Source organism: Lutjanus erythropterus, chromosome 4, assembly GCF_056507025.1.
Source record: "Lutjanus erythropterus isolate fLutEry1 chromosome 4, fLutEry1.hap2, whole genome shotgun sequence".
NCBI lineage: Eukaryota > Metazoa > Chordata > Actinopteri > Lutjaniformes > Lutjanidae > Lutjanus > Lutjanus erythropterus.
Window position 1 is genome coordinate 41,342,376 of NC_139320.1, and position 20,794 is coordinate 41,363,169.

At 40.1% G+C, this 20,794-nt stretch overlaps 1 protein-coding gene across 7 annotated transcripts in view; it reads right to left on the reverse strand.

Moving 5' to 3' along the window:
- Positions 1 to 4,969: 4,969 nt before the first annotated feature.
- robo2 (roundabout, axon guidance receptor, homolog 2 (Drosophila)) overlaps positions 4,970 to 20,794 on the reverse strand; it is a 342,170-nt gene continuing 326,345 nt past the window's right edge. For 5 of the 7 annotated variants that reach the window (XM_084718008.1, XM_084718004.1, XM_084718001.1 and 2 more), the window contains 7 exons: positions 19,201 to 19,464; positions 17,452 to 17,666; positions 10,224 to 10,406; positions 9,567 to 9,725; positions 9,131 to 9,385; positions 6,736 to 6,930; positions 4,970 to 5,893 (listed from right to left, as the gene is read on the reverse strand). In XM_084718008.1, coding sequence (XP_084574134.1) covers positions 5,892 to 5,893; positions 6,736 to 6,930; positions 9,131 to 9,385; positions 9,567 to 9,725; positions 10,224 to 10,406; positions 17,452 to 17,666; positions 19,201 to 19,464 — 1,273 coding nt within the window. In that variant the 3' untranslated portion in view covers positions 4,970 to 5,891. The remainder of the gene's footprint in view (positions 5,894 to 6,735; positions 6,931 to 9,130; positions 9,386 to 9,566; positions 9,726 to 10,223; positions 10,407 to 17,451; positions 17,667 to 19,200; positions 19,465 to 20,794) is intronic. The other 2 variants (XM_084718005.1, XM_084718006.1) reach the window with 1 other exon arrangement.

Sequence of the window (20,794 nt, forward strand, 5' to 3'; positions counted from 1 at the left end):
CTGAAGCAAAACTAAGAAATTAAAAATAAAATAAAAATAAATTCTAATTAAAAAAAAAATACAAAACTGTAATAACTCTGGTTCTAATGTACTTTTGAGCAGAGCAGTCACAATCAACAATCAAGTGAATTCTGAAGCTGCCCAGGAGACTGGACCAAAAAAGCAAATGCATCCTTGATTATGTCAGTTGTAAAGAGTTGCAGTGTCATTCTGTCCTCTACTAAAACAGCTAGATGGGACTGCACAGACCTCTGACACCTCACCACAACACTCATTAGGTATCACCACGGGGAATGCAGACTAGCAACAGGAGCTGGCCTTCATCACGTCACATCAATTGGCAGTATTCCTGTAATGAATTGGTATGTAATTCCCACACTGTTTTGGCCAATAAGAAAACAAACCTTGCAAGACATTAATCTCAGCTAAAAAAAAAAAAAAGGTTCCTGCTGCAAAGCTTCCATCAGCAGGTCCCTGCTGGCCTACTGTAATGTACAAGTCATAACAACTCTCTGTCATTCTCTCTATACAGGGTGTTTAGGGTACACAATTTCATGGCTGTGCAGGATAGAAGACAAATCATCTAAGACCATGAGAAAGAAATTGTGTTTTTCTTTTAATGTAAAAAAACAAGTTGAGCAGAAAAGTGCTGGAAAGTACTCTCTGTATTTTCAGGACTTTCATACTCTCTGTCCCAAATGCCTAAATGATAAATAGAAAAAGGGCTTTTGTTAATTCTGTACCTTCTGCGTGGAACACACTGCAGAAATACCTAAAGCCCTCAGATGTAAACTCATTAAATGTTTTTAAATCCAAAATAAAAGAATCACAGGCAGCTTCCTTAGCTTGTCAATGTTTTTAATTTACCTGGTCACACAACTGACTCCTAGAAATTTCTCCCTTTGACATGTGAGTTCTCAATTCTTGTTTATCGTGTTTTGTTTCCTGTTGTGCTTCCGTCTGTAACCCTGTGTTTACGCTGCTGACTGCAGGTCTCCACTGATAAAGCGGTTCTTAATCTCAATGGTTGGTTGAATAAAGATTAAACAAAAATAAAGATAAAAAAACACATGGAAATGATAATGTGGAGTAAGTGGAAATGCTGAGGCCAACTCACACAGTGTACTGTATAAGATACAAATCAAGTAATACAGCAGACACATGTCACTGCTTGCTAGTAAATCAAGGAATCACAGCGACCCATAAGTACATATGGAGTATGGAAAAACTGATTCCATGAGGAATATGGAAACTGTTTGATGGAGAGATAAAGACGATGAAGAACAAGCTGTTTCTTGTTAACTTATATTTGCACGTAATGCTGATACAGAAGCTGTTCCTAGTTATATATATCCAGTTTTGCATCATTTCTTTGTAGGAGAGCTTGAAAGCAAAGCGGCCTGTCTCTGTGATTTAGGAGATTTGGATTTGTGTTTGAAGCTGCTCCTCATGAAGGATCAAGGTAGGGATTGGTTTGACATAAAAAGCACAGCTGAGTCAGGAGCTCTTTCACAAACACACACAGCAGGCTACACATCTCGACTGCATGTATACACGAACATACACAGCAAAAAAATACAACTACACTCATGCTGCTGCTGAGTCAAACGCTATCAAGATATCAGATGGGGCATGTTTTGGAGAAACTTGCCATTTTTCATGTCGTAGCTGCAGTATATGAAGTACCCAGCTAACACATAACATTCCCAGAACATTCCTGGCATTTTCCTTACAAGTTTCTATTCATTCATTCCCAAAACACTGTAATAACCACAAGAGGCAACATTTTTGGGGAGTAATTTTAAAATATCCCTCTGGAGTTCCCCGCTGGTGGACACTGAACAATGTTCGACTGTTACCTTGCGCTTAATCCATGGCTACTCAGTGACATTTTGAGAATAATGTAGCCGGTTTAATATCTGTAAAATCCAAACATTTGAGGAACTTTCCCTGCATGTTCAGCCTCCCCAGAATATTGTGGAAATATACCCACCACTTTAGTTTTGTCAGTTTCGACATTGAATTAACATTCCTGAAACTTTCACTAATCTTTGCAGAATCTTCCAGGACTGCAGCCTTTACAGCTGAAAACTTGCTGTTGTAACTTGTCATGAAAGTTAAGGGGAACATTTAATTAGCCTTCCTAGAACATTTTGGGAATGTAACCAGGATGTTACTTTTCCTCTCCTTTGATCCAGGCAACGGTAAAGGGGACCGTTCCAGGAACCTGTCCTGGACATTCAAATAATTTTCTCAGAACGTTCTGGGGAACATTACCAAAATGTTGGTTTTTAGATGAGGAAAACATATTTTAACAGGCAGCGTTAAGGGACGATGTTCAAGTAACCGTCATGGAACATTCAGGTATCTTCAAGAATATTATAATAAACAATTAAGTTGGTTTTACATCAGAAACATTTAACCAACATTCCTGGGACATTCTGAAAATGTATCAATAACAGTTTCAAGTAGGAAAAAATAATATTTCAACATCTAGGGAACTTTAAGGGGAAATATTCAAGTAACCTAACCTCACCTAACCCATGTTCTGGGAACATAAAGATTGCTGTTTTAACATCCAGGGAGTGTTATGCTGTAATGTTCACTTCCCAGAACCAAAAACAAATGTTCCTGTTTTGTGAACCAAATTTTGCTGTCTGGGTAGCCAACAAAAACTGAAATATTACATCTAAGAGACAAACAATGACTATTTTTTCTTTAGAACTTAATTAATTAATTAATTTATTAATTAATTAGAAAACAAATGAAATAATGCTCCTGTTTTCTAATTTGGACCCCCATACAGCAGTCTTTCTATCAAAGACAAACTTAAGGCAATTTCATTTTTCAAAAATATTTTATTTGATATTGATCCAGGTACAAGGAAATAAAAGAACATGGATTTATCTTACAGGACATGGGAATGAGACTGTAAAAGTTTATTTTCTTGATCCACTCTCTTCTTGGACAAGGACATGCAAGTGAATACAGAAGGTGGTTTACAGGAAAAAAAAAAAGAAAAAGAAAAGCAGAATGTACTGTACTGTAGAAATGGCATTGGATTGGGGCATCACCCCATACTGTACAGAAAGACTTCACCCGACAACTTTCTCTTTTTGTCATTTTTAATCCTCTTTTATAGCAAAAAGGCAACACACAGATAGGCTACAAAGAATCAACAATATTGAGAAAATGAACAAAAGAGAGGGAAAGCCAAAGTACTTTCATCCTTCCAAAAAGACGTTTTCTCTATTGTCTTGACAAGCAATTTGTGAGCGTTTTTGCTCCTTGTGTTAAAAAGGTTTTAAGTTTCTTTCGTTTTTGACATGAGAGGAGCAGTGCGGTGAACATGCAGGACAAAGAGTGACTCAGACGACTACTGACCCCGCGTTTCACCATGCTGTGAGCACGGTGCGCCTGCCTATCATCTCCTTCTGGCCTTGCTGCTCGGCTCTGACAGCAAACTTTACAAGGAACAAAAAACACGTTTTATATTCCACGAATCTTTATGCATATTTCACAATATACTTTTATTATCATTTTAATAAATACAAAACGACACTGTGATTTAAAAGAAAACAATGAGTATTAAAGAGACACTAGAACGCATTAGACATTAGAAATATCAATCTTAATTTGGTATGTTCTTTTACTGACATCTTGTCTTAAGGTGGATGAACCAGCACATTATACTCAGAATCAAAAGTCCACAGCAGAAAAGAAAAGAAGGGACGACAGAATCGGACATGAGAGGGATATTCTCGTCAATGAAAATGGAATGGCATAATCAAGTGGAGATGCGTATGGATATATACACATATATACACATACATAAACACCACCAGAATGTAAAATAACCTGAGATACTCTTTGCACCTCATTTCCAGAACACTGGCCACTGGGTGGATGATATAAAATGACGATGGCATGAAGACAACAGTACAACAGCATCTGACGGCCTTTAGTTTCCACCCCCCTTTTTATCAACATTAGCAGTACAAAAAAGGACAAAAAACAAACAGTCATTGAACCACAAAAATCCTGAACATTAATATCGAAAACATTGTTGTAAGCAGCGTTTTGGAGTCCATAAAAGGCATACAAATAAACAAGCTTTTTCATTTTAAAAAAGGACAACCAATAAAAACATTGTCGAGATTCAGAGGCTGAGAAGTTGAAAGCTGCGGATGATAAGTGTGTGTTTTTTGTGGCGGTCAGGCAGATAGAAAGTGTTCTGCTCCACACTGTGGCTGTAGACATGGAGGCAGTGGGACCTGCTAGTTTAATATACAAGGCTTTTCTCCAGTATCACGTCCAAACAGTGACTCAAAGCTACATTGTAAATCGGACACACACCATTTTCTTCTCAAAGGTATTGACACACGACTGTGCTGATCGTATCGGTAACTGAGGCACCAACTGCTTTAATAGACGACCCAATTCTTTTAGTAGCTGGACCCAACAGGCCAATGTGTTCCTGGATGATACTGTACCACAGATAATAATACAACAAACATATAACAGTAAGTGCTCTAAAAAAAAGCAAACAATATTAAAATGGATGGAACTAAAGACATAACACATAAAAGATGTAAACAAATTATGTTGCTCCACGGTAGGTTTGGGAGTATTGTTGCTGCTAATCACAAGAAATACTTCTCTATCTGTGATGTCTGTTTACCTATTAAGGCAATAGGAGAATCATAAATCTGCCTCTGTAAGTGCTTTGACTGAACTACAGCATGTGGACAGATTTCACTGACTCCCCCCCCTCCCTTTCTGACTGTTTTATGGTTAGTGTGCTATTATACTGAATGAGGAGCGTAAACTCAGTGTAGTAAAATTATTTAGGCAGTAAATCATAAAAATAAAACGTGAAATGCTTGGAGACCCTTGTATAAAAATAATAATTAAAAAAAAAAATAAACTCCCTCAGTCTGTTTGTGTAAAAAACATGGAGCACTAAATGTTGCTGATATCAAACTATTGTTTTAGGACAGTTAATTAGGAATTAAATAACCAACTCAGTCACCTACAGTAATACAGTATCCTCCGCGTAAAATTCTTCCAGCCTCATATCTGCACTTCAGACCCTCGGGAACCTTGTGTATCTGCCACCCAATTAGTCTCAACTATGGAAATGGGTGCCTTATTTGTTGCTGTCTGTGAGCAAAGCCTTACTCTTTAATATCTCTCTGTACATTAGTATATAATTTTCTTCTTTCTCTTTTACTTTACAGTACAGAAACTCCTCTTCACATATTCTTCCGGTTCTTCATGTCAGCAGGAGCTATGTTTTTGTGCTTATCACCAAAAGTTGCAGTGCAAAAACAATAATTAATAATAATGATAATAATTAATGGTAACTATTAACAAACAATGGATTATAAAACAATTATTTTATGGCACAACAGCCACTTAATTCACATATAATACAAATAACCAGATAAAACCGACTGTTCCTGTATATGGAAATAAAAAGCTCAAACTGAATCAGGCTTGCATAGCAATGCAACAACAAGTTAAAGAAGATATTTACAAGAAACAAAATTCCCTTTTCCCCCAAAGGACAGTTACCAGAAAATTTGTTCTCATATAGATGTTTTCATTTTTTTTTTACTTGCCTTTTTCTAACAAAAAGAAAATTACAGTAAGGTAGGAGGTGGAAAATATTTTCTTGAGGACGAAAACATAGTGAGATGTACAGTATGTCTGTGTCTATACATCACATTTACAGTTCTGTGACACTGCTTTTCTCTGTAGTGCCCTCAGCTGCACTCCTCCCCTCTGAGAACACACAGGTAAGGACAAAGTTCGTTGCCTCGACTGGGAGGGCGTCATTCTTTTGAGGACAGACCAGGTTTGCTCTAGTTCACATCCCAGGCAAATGACTCTGTGGTATGAAGAAGGAAATAAAAGGAAAAAATTAGAAATGGCACGCTTATTTAAAGAAATACACACATTCTCTTTCTTTCCAAGAATTGACCTTTCCTAGGTCCCGCCCCTTTTTTTTTTCAGTTGACCAAGCTTTGTACCTCAGTACATGTGGTAGGAGTTAGTGTTCAGGACTTTCTGACAGAAATCTGTTTTCTTCTTAGCTATTTTAACCTACACCATGATTTTTCCCCCTAAACCTACCCAAGGGTTTTCTGGAAGCGGGCCTTGAAGGATAACTTTTCTCAAGAGCTACCTAAACTTTCTCCTTTCCTGTTTTCTGTACTTAGATAAGTTCAAGGCTTGTTGAAAAAGAATAATAAATTTTGAAGAAGGACCTGTAAAAGCGACATCATCTTAAGTTGGCTAATGTAAGCAAAACGCCAGCTAACTAGCTAGCAATCTACATCAGTAGTTAGCTAGCTTTTCAGCTAGCATTTTGCTAACATAAGCTAATGCTAGCAACCTCACTAACTAGCAAATCTATATCAGTTGTTAGTTAGCTGGTTAGTTAGTGTTTTGTTAACATTAGCTAACTTCAGATGTGACACGTTTACAGGAAAGTAGAAAGTTGAATATAAATAAGTTGAAAGATAGGTCAGGGAACAATCTTACTGGATAGACATTCACTGTGATCTCTCAGAGTTACAAGTACTAGGCAAATGGATTAATTGTTGTTGGTTATGGTCTTACTATAGTCAGAATTGCTGGACTACAAAACTTGACTTTTTTCTCTATATACATGTAGTATTCAACATTGTAAAACACTGCTGTAAAACATTAAAATACTGAATCACTCACATAACTCTCCCGAGTACTGTCCCTGTCCATTGGCCCCCAAGAATTCAGCGTGCTCTGAGGCGGTCCACTGTTGTGGCTGTCGTGGCCCCTCGGTCTTGCGTGGCCCTATCGAGCCCTTAGAGGAGGCTGTGCCAGACGAGCTGTGGCCACCAGGGGAGGGGAAGGATGGTTTATTGTATGGCAGGCACCCGTCCTCTGAGAACACAAAGAGGAATGGAAAGGCATACTTTAAGTTTGAAAACACAACCCCTGACTTTTATTGTTGTAGTGAAACACATCGAACATCTGATGCACAGAGACAAAGAACACTTTGCAGCCCCCCTCCTCCTGACATCTGCAGAGTGGTGGTGCCAACAGGCGATGCCAGGGTGTGCCACAGAGAGGACTCTCAGCCTCGCACATGGCCTTGCAGCTAGCAGCCTTATGAGGGGGTAAATACAATAACAGAGGGACCACTGGCTGCTGTGGCACCCCCTGCTGCAGGGCAGCATAACATTGACCCTCAGCAGTCTCCGTCGTTGCGTGAAATCTCATCAAACTGCTCCCCACTGCTCTGCTAATGACTGTAATAGAGCCTGCCCCGACCTCAGTGGATTCTACTGTGAATCAGTCAGCACTCTGACACATAAGGGAATTCACCTACGGGCTTTTTTTGTAAAGATGCTGATTGTGGCACCTGTCTTTGTCTCGCAGTCTCAGATTAACTGTCTGAGAAAGTCCTGGCACAAAGAGGGCAGGGCGCACAGCATGGAGATCTCTAATGGTCACAAACACACATGCAGGCACGTGCACACACATGAACACACACACACACACACACACACACACACACACACACACACACAGATGGAGTGTAGAGTGGCTGCTGTTTGTGTGAGAAAAGAAAGCCGAAGCGATTAGAGTGCATTTCAGTTGCTCGGGCCTCCTGCCTCACTTGGAGCGGAGCAGGCCCATATTGGCAACAGTTACAGGGGCATCGGCGAGGCTGAGGGAGGGCTGAGGGGGGCATTCTGGAAACCAGAGCAAGTGGCAGACAGTGCAATCTGTTCATGGGAGCCCGGTCTCAACACAGCATGAGAGCTAACTTCAACACAAGAACTTTGAGAAAAACCCCCAACTGCGTCCTTGTTGTTTTCTTGCTAGAATGTGATTAATTATATTCTTATTAAAACAAATACTTCAGTAATTAACAGGAACATTCCCGCAGATTTGTTTTTATTTCCTTAGCAGATTTAAGCTAAACTATTTGATGGATTTTGTTATGCTGGCAAATGGTGCAGAACTGGTATATATTACACATAATTTTGTCCCTTCAGGTACTTATGTAAAGACCTGAGTGAACAGCCCTTAAAATGTGAGACTGGTTTCCCTGGACTTTTTTGTAAGCCTGATGGCAGCATGACTGGTGATGGAGATGTCAACTGTCAGCCCATCCATGCATCTGTTAGTTCAAAATTTGTTACAGGTAAAACTGCAAAGAATAAGAGTGTCCTGATCAGGATGTTAAGAGTGATCACAAATTACTGAATATGAGCAATATCGGCCAATACTGATTACCAATCACAGGGTCTATTTGAAGCCCTGTATCTATCGTGTAGTATTATTTATTTACTTAACTATTATCTATTTATATATTTAACTATTTAACTCTAACTTAACAAACATGTATATTAAGTATAAGTATGAAACAACTGAAAAATGATCACAGAGGTACTTGGGGACCTGTTGTGCAAGAATATGTCTGAGTTTGCTTAGAACTGGATAAGACTGTTTTTCTGCCAGTGTAGAAATGATTGGGATATTTTTATGATTTTAGCATCTTATTATTCAAAATGCTCTAGTGAAAGAACAAGAAAGTAATTAATTAGTTAAAGTAAAAATAAAGTAAAAAGTAATTAATAAAGTTTCAACAGAGAAAAATTAAAAAAAGAAACTTTTAAACAACAAACTTAAACAATATTTGTGGCCATTTGAGTACAGATTTCTGAGTTTTTATGAGGTGCACTTGAATGCACCATGAGGTTCCTGTCAGTGCCTGTACATTTTGCTTACAAAGCAATAGAGATTGCAGAGTTTATGACCTGCAAATGAATACACCATGAAATGTACCAAATGTCGACACAGACACTAGAGAACAGAAGCAACGTGCAAGTAAATGACACCAATACGCAGGAGACAATTATTATTCTGTAACAAGTTTGGTACAAACATTTACCTGTCAGTGTGGCTGACAGCCTTCCCATACTTATTCACCAAATGGAAAATCTACTCGCTTTTGATGCTTGGTAGGTAATTTAAGACCATGCTGCTTCGTCATCTGATTGGCCTTTATAAAGACCACCAATCAAACTATTTAGAAAAATATTGAAAGATAATGATCTTGTTTCATCTGTACCTGTTTTGTGTCCCCTGCGTCCATCATCAGCTCGGTCCATGGAGCCCAGCCTGTCTTGAGCCTGGCGATGATGTTCCAGAGAAGTGCGTGTCTGTCTGTCGATGGAACTCTTCATTTCCTCCGGCCCAGACATTGGCGGGCGTTCTAGAGATGATGCCTTCCTCTCTGTTGGGGGTACCATGCTGCTTACGCTGCGGGCCCCCTGGATACGACCCTGCCCCTGACAGGGAGGAGGCTCAGGGGGAGGAGGTAGGTCTGTGCAGACGGGGAAACACACAATAAATTACTTATAAAATGTAATTTTTAAAAGACTGAAGACTTCAACCATGTCTAGACACATGTATTCCAAAAGTATACAACATATTAATATAAGTTTCTATGTTTAAGGAAACTTTCTTCAAAACTATTTAAAATGTGCCTTCAGTTGCTGCCTCACCGTCTGCACCAGCATCTCTTCGGTGGGGTGCTGTGCCCTGGCTTCGGGGTTTGCGTGTGGGCCTGGTGGCCCTCTGGTGGCCCAAGCTGTGTGTGCCGACTGTGCTGCCATCTGTTGAGAATGGACTGCTGGGCCGGGGCCTGTGGGACAAGCCTTTACCTGAAAGAGGGAAACACAGGGCCAGAGGCCAGCTGGTTAATAAAGACATGCAGGAACCAACACCTAGACAGTGGAGCTGATGTTTTCATCAAGTAAGGTAGAGGTTATCAATCAACATCCAAAAACCTATTAGAAAACAAAATATTTCATTAGAAGAGAAAGCTGGTAGAAGCCTGTAAAAGGTTGCAGATGTAACATAACACCCTGTTATTACCAAGTAAACAAAAGGAAGTCAGAGTGCAAAGCCAGATTATAGAGGAGCTGAGTTAAAGTCAAAGATAGGGAGATATCCACAGTCCAGCCATGTACAACAGGTGCCATGCACAACCCGGGCAACCCCGGCACAAACAAGCAGCAGAGAAGAAGTCCCAGGCCAACATTATGTGGGAAAACATCAGCCAATAGATGACAGGGGGAAGAATCAGAGCAGAAAGGAACAAATCTGCCACCGGAGGAAGTTCCAGTCCAGCAGTGGGGAGCTGCTCTCCACACACCAACCTCTCTTGCTGAGACTAGTGCCCTCCAGGCGGTAGCCCGCCTTGTCTGCAGCGGCCACCAGGGCCTGGGCAAAGCTGCAGTGGGTAAAGATGGAGCCATCAGATGAACTGCCCAAACTCGACCTGTGGCTGGAGAAATTACGGTCATCCTCCGAGGCTGAGCCCCACCCATTCACCATGGACCCTGTGGAACACCACAGCTTTTAGCAAATGGATGTGTGTAAGAATACTCGTCATTTTAAAGCTACTACAAGGAGTTTTTCACTGGTAATGAAACAGGCTCAGTTTATTACTGATGCATCTATGACCTACATAACATAATGAGACCATCAGCGAGAAGACTGGCTGTTTCTGTACAGTTGTTATTAATGCCGGCCACGGGGTCGGAGTCCCCTGGAAATCAGATGAAACAATCCTGTGTTTACATTTTCCCAGCCAAAGTTACAGGAATTAATACCTTAAAAGAAAATTTAATGTTATATTTTATGGTTATTATGGTGGAAACATAGTAAAAAGTAGTTCTTTAATATTGTTAGGGAAGTTTTCAGATTAATTTATTTAAATAAGCATGATTTATATTAAAAAATGTTTATTTTTGCAAGTCTTCATAGTTTAATATACAATATTTAAAACTTTAAAGCTAAAATACTTGATAGAAGATGTTCTAATCCAAGAATCTGTAACTCTTAATAAATTATATATAATTCCTCCCTCCACCAGTCACCCACACGACTCCTAATGGTGCAAATATTTTTAATACATATCGAATATCTTTAAAATATAGTTTGCTTGTGTTGTTCTTTCATACAACTTAACAGAAGTGTAAAAAAATAGGCATGTCACATTATGTCAAATTATTTCAGAAGTTATACATGAAGGGGTCTAAGACATATTTTCTACCTTGTACGGGGTCCTTGGCTGAGAGAAAAAAACAGGGAAAAAAACTGTTTTAAAACATTCAGATTCAACCATATTAGTTTCATACTTTCCAGCTCAGTGGCTGTAACCTTTATGGACATATGATCTGACATTTTGAACATCTGTGCTGTGATTTTACATTTAGATGGATGAACGTATTGAGTGATCTTATAAAAATAAGAGGTAATATTAACATCCCGCACTTAAATGATTTTGTATTTGCTGCAGGGCATTCCTGCTCTTGCAGGTGAGAGCTTTTGTGTAGTCATTCTGTTCTGGCCTGTCCTCTTTCATCTAGTACAAACACATGCAGAATATATATTGCATACACACACACACGCAGGTGCATACACACTCACACAGCAGAATGTACACGGTGGAACAGCAGGACTGCCATCAACTGATTTCGCTCTTCTTTTGATAGAGAACAATGAGCGCACCTGTGCAGAGCAGAGTTAGCTACAGAACTGCCTCAGGTGACACAGATGAAGCATCTCACACAACAAGGTGCTGAATCAAACACCTGGTCATATGCACACACAGTTCTCTTTAATTCAAGCTTTAAAATGAACAACGCTGTCTAAAATGTACTATAAGTTTAAGAGAAGAAGGAATTAACTTGTATCACTGCCAGCTACTGTAGTCTCTGCTTATATATGTTGGTGTAAAGACAATTAAAAGATGGTAAATCAATTAAATCAATACCCTACTTGACATGCTATGAACACTGAAACATACTGATAAGACTGAAAGTGCATACATAGGGGAAGATATGTGCATATCGTAAGACTTTTAGCTTGTATATCTGTGCTACTGTAAGTATTTCTTCATGCTTTGATTATTTTTTTCCTCACATTAAAAGCCAGGCCAGCACTTTAAATATAAAAAGTATCGGTCTGCCAATAAAAATATGCCACTTTGGCAAGCAAAAACACAGAGAACAGTCGGCTAATGTGACAGCTTTCAGTGGGACTGGTTTGGCAGACTTTGCTCAAGTGGCACCAGCCCAAGTGCTCTGCTCACACACTCTATCCCTCCCTCACACCGAACACGAGAGTGATGTGATTGAACAGACTGGTCTAACAGAGAACTGGGGAGGTGTGAGGGTAAAGGTTGTGAAGGGGGCGATGGGGACAAAAAGTTAGCAGCAGGATTTATTAAACGGTCAGTATGATACAAAAGGAAAAGCATAACGCGGGCCAGGAAGGTTGGCAGAGTTCAGAGACACACAACTCACATACATATTAGCTGCAGTAATAAGAGTGTGGTCTCTCAGATGGTACTTCTCTTTGCAATACAATATGACACATTTAAAGGTCCAGTGTGTAAAATTTACGGGGATTTATTGGCAGAATATGACAGAAATGGGATATAACACTCGTAAATATGTTTTCATTTGTGTATAATCACCTGAAAATAAGAATAACTGTGTTTATTACCTTAGAATGATCCATTTATATTTATAGATTAGAGTTGTCACAACTTCTGACATTTTATAGACCAAACGACTAATTAATTAATTAATTAATTGAAAAAAAGAGAAAAATCAACAGATTAATCGTCAATGAAAATAATCACTAGCTGCAGCCCTAGTTTTATCTCTCAGATGGTACTTCCCTTTGCAATACAATATGACACATTTAAAAGTGCACATAAAACTTGGTAATATGTCCGTGGTTTATTTATCCAGATACTCTCGGAAAACTGCTTCACAGTTTTCCAACTTCTCCGTCTGCGAGTCTCTTCATCTTTAACCATATGTCTGAAAGATGTGGTTACTCCGTCACTGGATGTGACTTGAGAGAATTGCACCTTCGACAGCTAAAGTTGCACCAGCTTTTCACCCCTATTGCAGTAAAATTCTCTCAGATTAATGGAAACTTCTATAAAATATAAGCTTGCATAAGGTGGAGAAGCCCTTACACAACCCATTTTTACAGCGCTAACTGAAATCCAAGGCAGTAACTACTCCAAGCCCTCCATCTTGCCGAGCTATTTTCTTTGAAATTCTTTTCTAAGAGTTTTTCTCTAAGAAAGAAAGACAGCAATTCCGCTGGGTCCAATCCTCCCACAAAGAATAGAGCAGATATTGAAGTATAGGCAGTGCCAGCCAAAGCACTGAAGCTTCCAACTCCTCCGGCTCAGCGAAGGAACACTGCCTCAGCAAATCACATCACAGAATGACTTTTCACTTGCACTAACTGCCACTTTCTACTGCTGAACCTCTGGAGCACTTCTATTCTCAGAAATAGCAGTCCAATCAAACTGTGATCATTGTAACATAATTTGATAAAAATTCAATCTAGTTTTCTTTTTGTCCCAGAAATTAGGATTTTTTTTTTTCTGCAGCTCCAGACCAAGGTTTGCACTACTGCTCTGTCATTTTATCATGTCTTGAACCAGAGCAATGGGCCAAGCCATGTACTCTAAAATCCACCAGCTTACTCCTCCTGTGCTCCACGCGCTGATAGAGCAAGGCCAGTAAACGGTAGATGGTTGGGGGGCAGTAAAACCCAGCCCAGGTCCCTCCTGCCACTAAAACTGATTTATACAGACGGAAACCCTAATCTGCATGTCGTTAAGTGGGGAAAATCATTCCCCCTGACGAGCAGGCGTCTCTACCTGCCGTCAGGAGACGTGACCCCGCTCCTCGCAAACCTGGCAGGGCTTTATGGCAGAGTAATCGCCCAGAACAGCCCAGCTTTCAGCTCATTGTGGGTGTAACAGCCACATCTCTGCTTCACATGACCTATACCGCCTACACACAAAGCCAGGTAATACCTATGTGTTCTCTTCATCTCTCTGGCTCAAGCAAGACATGGCTCTTCAATACCCACCACAGCATCAGGATTTACATTTATCTCCTAAAAAAAATGTGCAGTATTATCTCAGAGCATAGAATAACACATTGGAAAGCCTGTGCAGACAATCTGTTGGTGAAAAATGGTCCCTAAGGAGGAGAAGGCTGGCATTTTTTTTTCCCGGGGCATCAGTGAAAATGTTTGATTTACTGGCCCTTGGTGTAACATTATGAAAACAGACCTATTTCCATATTATTAAAAACAATGACAAATCTATCAAGCGAGGCTCGACAGGAATCTCACTCCCACCCTCCTCCTCTATTTGTACAGCCGCAAAATGGTGGCCGCGATAAATCTCAGCGGCTTCCCCCTATCCTCCCTCTCTCTTCCTCCCCGCTAACCCTGGAGCTGGGACCGTGTCTGTGTTGTCAAAGGATGGGGTGTGAGGCAACTTGCAGAGAGATAAGAAGAAATAGTGCTGTCTTCAGAGTAATACAGTGGAGGAGAGATGCAGTAGATTAGGGCCCAGTTGCTGCTTTATATTCCTCCAAATACATCAGCAGTAGCATGTGTCAGCGTTACCAAAACCACTGTTCCATCATCCCATGGAAAACTACTCTTTAGGGCTGCCACTGACAGGGTAGACCAACAAGCAGCGCTGTCAACCCTCTTATTCTCATACTTCCTCCCTCTCAGCTGGCTCAGCTTCTCTACCTTCGCATACAGGATATTTTCTGCTCGCTCCTTGTTTCTTTCCACCCATAAATTGACCGATATGGATTTTAGTTTTTAGAATTTACAGACTTCGTATATTTCCAGTGAACGAGGCCTTAGTCTGACACTGTAATAAATCCCCTAGTGTATGAACTTCTGACTCATGAGTCTGTATAAATATTAGAGATGCGCCGATTTCAATTTTGTTGGCTGATTCCGATTTTTAGTCTTTCTAAGAACTATAATTGACAACATTCACAAACATTTTTGCAACTTTTCTTGTAAAAATTAAATTGGATGTTTGTAATAAAACAATGATTTTTAAATATTCATTAAATACTATTTAAATTTTCTCCAAAGTCCTCCAGGTTACAGCCAAGCTTTCATTCATTTCTGTAACCACTTATTCTGTAAGGGTCGCGGGCTGCTGGAGCCTAACCCAGCTGACATTGGGTGAGAGGCGGGGTTCACCCTGGACAAGTTGCCAGTTCATCGCAGGGCTGACACATAGAGACAGACAACCACTCACACTCACACCTACGGGCAAGTCACCAATTAACCTAGCATGCATGTCTTTGGACTGTGGGAGGAAGAACCAGAGAACCTGGAGAGAACCCACGCAGACACGGGGAGAACATGCAAACTCTGCACAGAAAGGCAGTGCTAACCACTGCACCACCGTGCTGCCCCAGCCAAGCCTTATTATAGTTTTATATTAAGATTATGAATCGGGGGAATGCAATCTTGTGAGATCACGTAAAACAACTAAGTAAAGGAGCCGACATGCCATTATGTTACTTAGATAAAATGTTAGTAAAGTTCAACTATGCAAAGAAATCTTGTTCTTGTCTAGAACGTGCATTTGCCTTCCTAAATGAGGACATTATTGGAAGACTTGATAGATACACAGTGTCACAAGGCTACACTACAGCAGCACTTTACATCACAACGTGTCCCTCTAGCACATGATAGCTAAATGCCTCACATTATTTAATAAACACCCCTCCAGTTTCACCCTCTGGTTTACAGACGGATAGTGTGCTGTGGTCAGTACGAGAGCAGCAGTCCAGAACGCAGCTCTGCCGCTGCAATGTCATGCCCTTCATATGTCCCCCCTGACAGACGGCTGTAAAAGTTTTCAGTGAGTTGTAAAAATGGAAATGGTGCCTCTAGTCTGGAATGGAATATGCCGCACGTGAAATTTATTTCAAATCTCCTCGGGAAGATATGGGTGGCGCTGGCTGGCTCCGGTGCGCTGTGTGCGAGTTAAATCACAGTCGCTCGCTCTCTCTGCTCGCCATGCCTCTCCCTCCTCTTAATTTCCCTCTCACTATCCTGTTTAAAATTCATGGACTTTCTTATCTCTTTTTGGAAATGATAATTATAATTCCCCAGAGTCTGCCAAAAGTGCTTAAAAAACTTGATTAAGAGACACTCAGTAAGCATGTTCACATAAAAATGTATGCACAGCAGACTGATTAAGAACATGTCATGAACAACAAGCCATTTATGGTAATACAAGATGTAACGACAATGGGAAAACATTCAGAATCATTAGAATGTAGTCACTACGATTTGACCAAAAATGTAAAATTCAATTGTTCAAATGTATACATATGTATTGTATAAAATAAAATTAAGTACAATTTAAGGGACAGTTCACCCCGAAATCAGACATATTTTTCCTCTTACCAGTAGTGTTATTTATCCATCTAGATTGTCTGCCTTTTCTCAAATATAATAGCGCCAGAAAATACAGTTGAAAAACTCAACAACGTCTCTTTCCAGAAATCATGACCCACTTATTCAGAATAATCCACAGACTTTGTTGTGAGTGGTTTCATGTAAGAACTATTTTCCTTATATGCAGAAAGAAAAATGCATCTACTCATGCACGACGGACGTGCTTGTGAGATGTAAACATTAATGGCTTCCTCCTCGGCTGAGCTGTATTGTTGGCACCACTACCCAGTGTGGTGATGCAATGTTTTCTTTTTCTCTCAAATACTACAAGATTTTTTTTTTTTGCCATTTTGAGCACCAAAAGCAAAGTGCCACTGGCATGTCAGCCCAGTATGACAGAGATTTGGATCTCCAGAATAACAGAGTGACTTGTTTGAAAGTGAACTTTTTAATTGAAGGTGAGCTTAACTAAAGTCAAGTGGTTGTAGAACAGCAAAGAAAAGTGTCAGTTCTTATTAATTCTTCACAGGGAAAGTCCCCCGTTGTTTGTTATTGAAAAGCTTTGATTAGGAAGCAGCAAAATCAGGAAATGTTGGATTTCAGCAGTGATTTAACACGACTCCTATGTGGCTGAAAGCGAACATAAAACAGTAAAATAAAGCAGATATCTGAAAGAACAAACAGCAACAAAAGAAAGAAACTATACTTCAAATCACAGAGATTCAGTTAAAAGCTACAAAAGTACTGACAGCTGAACAGAGACTTTAAAGATGTCTTTCTGTCTGCTCTCCTGTACAAACTTGTCTCACGACAGATGCTTTGCAAGAGGAAGGAGGGTCCGCAAAGGTCGGTCGTAGAGGATGAGATGTCAGCGTAGCCTGATTTGAGGCGGGTCAGGCATTATTAGTGGTAATGGAAGTGCAAAGAAGTGCAGCACGGTTTGACTTGACTCAAAAGTGCAAGTGGAAAAGCCCCACTAGTCCATTATATTTGAGAGATGCCAGACATCTTTACAGCCGAATTCAAGGTGAACTGTCCCTTTAACAAATATATACTGCATATGTCAAGTAAGAAGCACTCCAGTAGCCACAATTCAGAATCAAACAGCCTCACCTGTTAAAGAGCTGTCCAGGTTGTCCATGCTAGACCCTGGTGTGTGCTCAATACCGCGGGGATGCCTGGCTCCATAGCCTTCATCCTCCTCCTCTTCCTCCTCCTCCTCATCCTCGTCAGGTAGGTCCGTCTCCAGGTCAGAAACCATTGTGCTCGACACATAGCCCACTGGAGGAGCTGGAGCCTGGGGAGGAAGTGAGCCTACCTGCATGTGCCTGGGAGAAGAGATAGAAAGAGATATTACTCTACATACACAAGGTTCCTACACCTTTTCCAAAGTCAAATTCAAGCACCTTTCAAACTTTTTTATTGTGCATTTTCAAGCTTGTCCAGCACCTTACAGCTGTGCTAAATGACATATCTGTATACATATACTCAAAATGGTTAATTAATGATTCATTCCTTTTTCACATTAAATCAGCTATTGCCATGCTGTAAACAACCCAAATTATGTTTCCCAACAGAATTCTATAGAAGGGTGAAAATATAAAGGAAGCAAAATAAACTTTAATGTTTCAAGTCTGTAAGTAGACTTGGCATCCATTCAACCTGGCTTGCCAAATTTCTGATTTATTTCATTTCTGTATCTAAAAATAAAACTACATTTTCAAGCAGTTTCAAGACTAGTTTTTTCAATCCAAAATCGAAGCACTTTTCAATCATTGTAAACACTACATTAAAATTCAAGTGTTCAAGGATATCCACCACATGTATGAACCCTGCACATGCATATTGCAGGTACATATTACTCTAGTGGAATGAATATACTACATACAGTATATATCAATGAAGGTGGAGGAATACTGAATATAGAGAGCATTCAGTGGTTACAATGCCACAGGATGGTGAAAAAATAAGCATGCGTGTTGAAGTGTAGCGCTAATTTTAGAGACCTCTTTCATATGTGAAGCACCGCATAAATTTGGACAATTCCACTAATTCTACGGTGCTGCTTGCATGCTAACACAATGACCCACTAATTGCTGCTGTAGATGGTACAAAGGCACGCTCTCCAGGCCTGTCGACACATGGCTGTCACCTCAGTGGCAGCCCGCTCCGCTGACAGCCGCGTTTGTTTGAGGAGTGCAATGTCTTTGACGCGTTTTGCAGTGGGAATTGGTTGTAATTACTGGCCCTCTGGTGTTGTCAGAGATGCTCTCTAACCAACATAGTCATTACTGGGTAACATGACATCTCCTTCCTGACAAGGCTTCCCTGTCTCCCCCCCACTTCACTATTATGAATGAACGCCAGCCTCTCATTCTCTCTGCGTTGCAGACAGAATGAAGCATGGCCTTCATCTGACTTGCATGAGCACGACAACAATGGAATGTGCCGTACGGGTGTGGGGGTGAGTAAACAACCGTGGGTAAGAAATTGTGTCTCTTAGAGTGAGCAAAATACAGCAGTCGCCTAAGTGGTAGCATGGGCCCATTAAAATGAAATGATTAATGGGTTTATCTCCACTGCACACACAGTTGACATGAGGAATACTGCAGGACCAAAATAAATCCTGGCAGCAGTACATGCAGAACTGAATGTACAGTAAGCATTTTAAGATGACAACAAGGCATAAATTATCAGCTATAACAATATATCTTTATGGCTGGATAGATGTATATGGGATAATTGCATATTAAACGAGGTAATTCAGCCTGATAGTGTAACTGTATTTCTTTTAACTACAATAAAGCCTAAATAAAGTCTATTGTGGGAGTATAATTGTTTTTTTAATAATGCTGTGTTTACCATGTCTGTTTTGCCATGTCCATTTGGTATGCTCTGGTTAGTTCATCCAAATGGGCCTGGAGCATGGGCTGCATCTCGTCCCGGGGAGAAGGGGTGAGGGTAGCTGTGGACTGCTGCCCGAAAGACACAGCAGCTGGAGAGGAGGCGACCCCTCGGATGGGCGGGGTGGGAACCCTCTCCTCCTCTTCCTCCAGCTCGTCCTCCATGCCCTGGTGAAGGTAGGTCTGTACGGGCATGGGTGGGCCCCAGCCATCACTCTCATACCTAAAGAGAATGAATGAAGAAATGTTTACGGCACAAAAAAATCTCACAGTTGATGAGTGAAATCTGTAGTCTGATCTAGGGCTGCAACTAGCAATTATTTTTACTGAGTCCAAATAAAACAACATTTTGAGAGTTGTAATAGAGTGCTGTTCATTTTATCTTTAATCTACAGATCATATTCTCAGTTAGGGTTGTTACACTACCAGAATTTTAAACTTTGAGTATGAAAAAAACAATATTTGATACCTCTTTCAATACCATGGCAAAAAGAAAAAAAAGCCCAAGGCCAATATAAATTAACAAAGACAGAAATCTTCATGACTGACAAACTGAAATCAGTGTTCAATCAATATTTGACATTTTTGCTTAAAAATTACTAAAATGATCAATCGATTATTAAAACATTTGCCATTTAATTTTCTGTCAGGCAACTAAATGATAAATCAGCTAAATGCTCATCTAGATTTTAGCTCATTTATTTTAGAGCTTAATGAGAAAAGAAATTGGACCAGAACATATGGTCAGAGACAGAGCTACAATAATGTGCGTCATGTCAATTTCTACAAATATAAACAAGGTTACGGAATAGTGAGTAACAGCAGACAGCATAGGGATATATATAACAAATTCCTATATACTAAGATCAGAGCTTTGTGACCTTGTCCAACTTTTGTGAGAATTTGTTATACGACAGTCCTGAGAGGAATTATGGAGGTAGTCAGGCTTCACTTCCTCGTGGCTGTGCTTGTACATGCTGAAATAATACTAGCCATAAAGAAAATGTTCATTAGAGAAATTTGTCAGTGCACACTCCATAGGACATAACTGTTTTAATCTGCTGCCATTAAGAGCAGCCTCAGATTTACAGTGCACAGGACTCTTCATTTGCCAGATAGCCTATTAAAGCAGATGACTCTCCCAGATTGGAAATGGGAGTGAGAGGACAAGAGCACCTACTGGACCAAAGACAGAAACACACACTAACATTTTAATAAGCCTCTGTTACTTTATACCTACCCCTCGTTTGAGCTTCTCTTGCATTCTCTATATTGAATGAAATGTTCAAAATGAGTCAGATGATTTAAAAAGTATTGTAATTAGTGTAAACATAAACAAAAGAAGTGATCAGTATTGCATCAAACATGTAAAAGAACTCTGGCAGCTTTTTGCATCTACTTCAGACTCAGAGGACAATCTGCTGGTATAAATCCCCCACTCTGTCTGTCTCGCCTTTTTCTTTATGAAACACAATGCAATTATGATTTTTTTTCCACTGTGGAATTCGGCAAATAGATTAATCTGAAACCATCTGTGAGTCTACAAGCTAGTA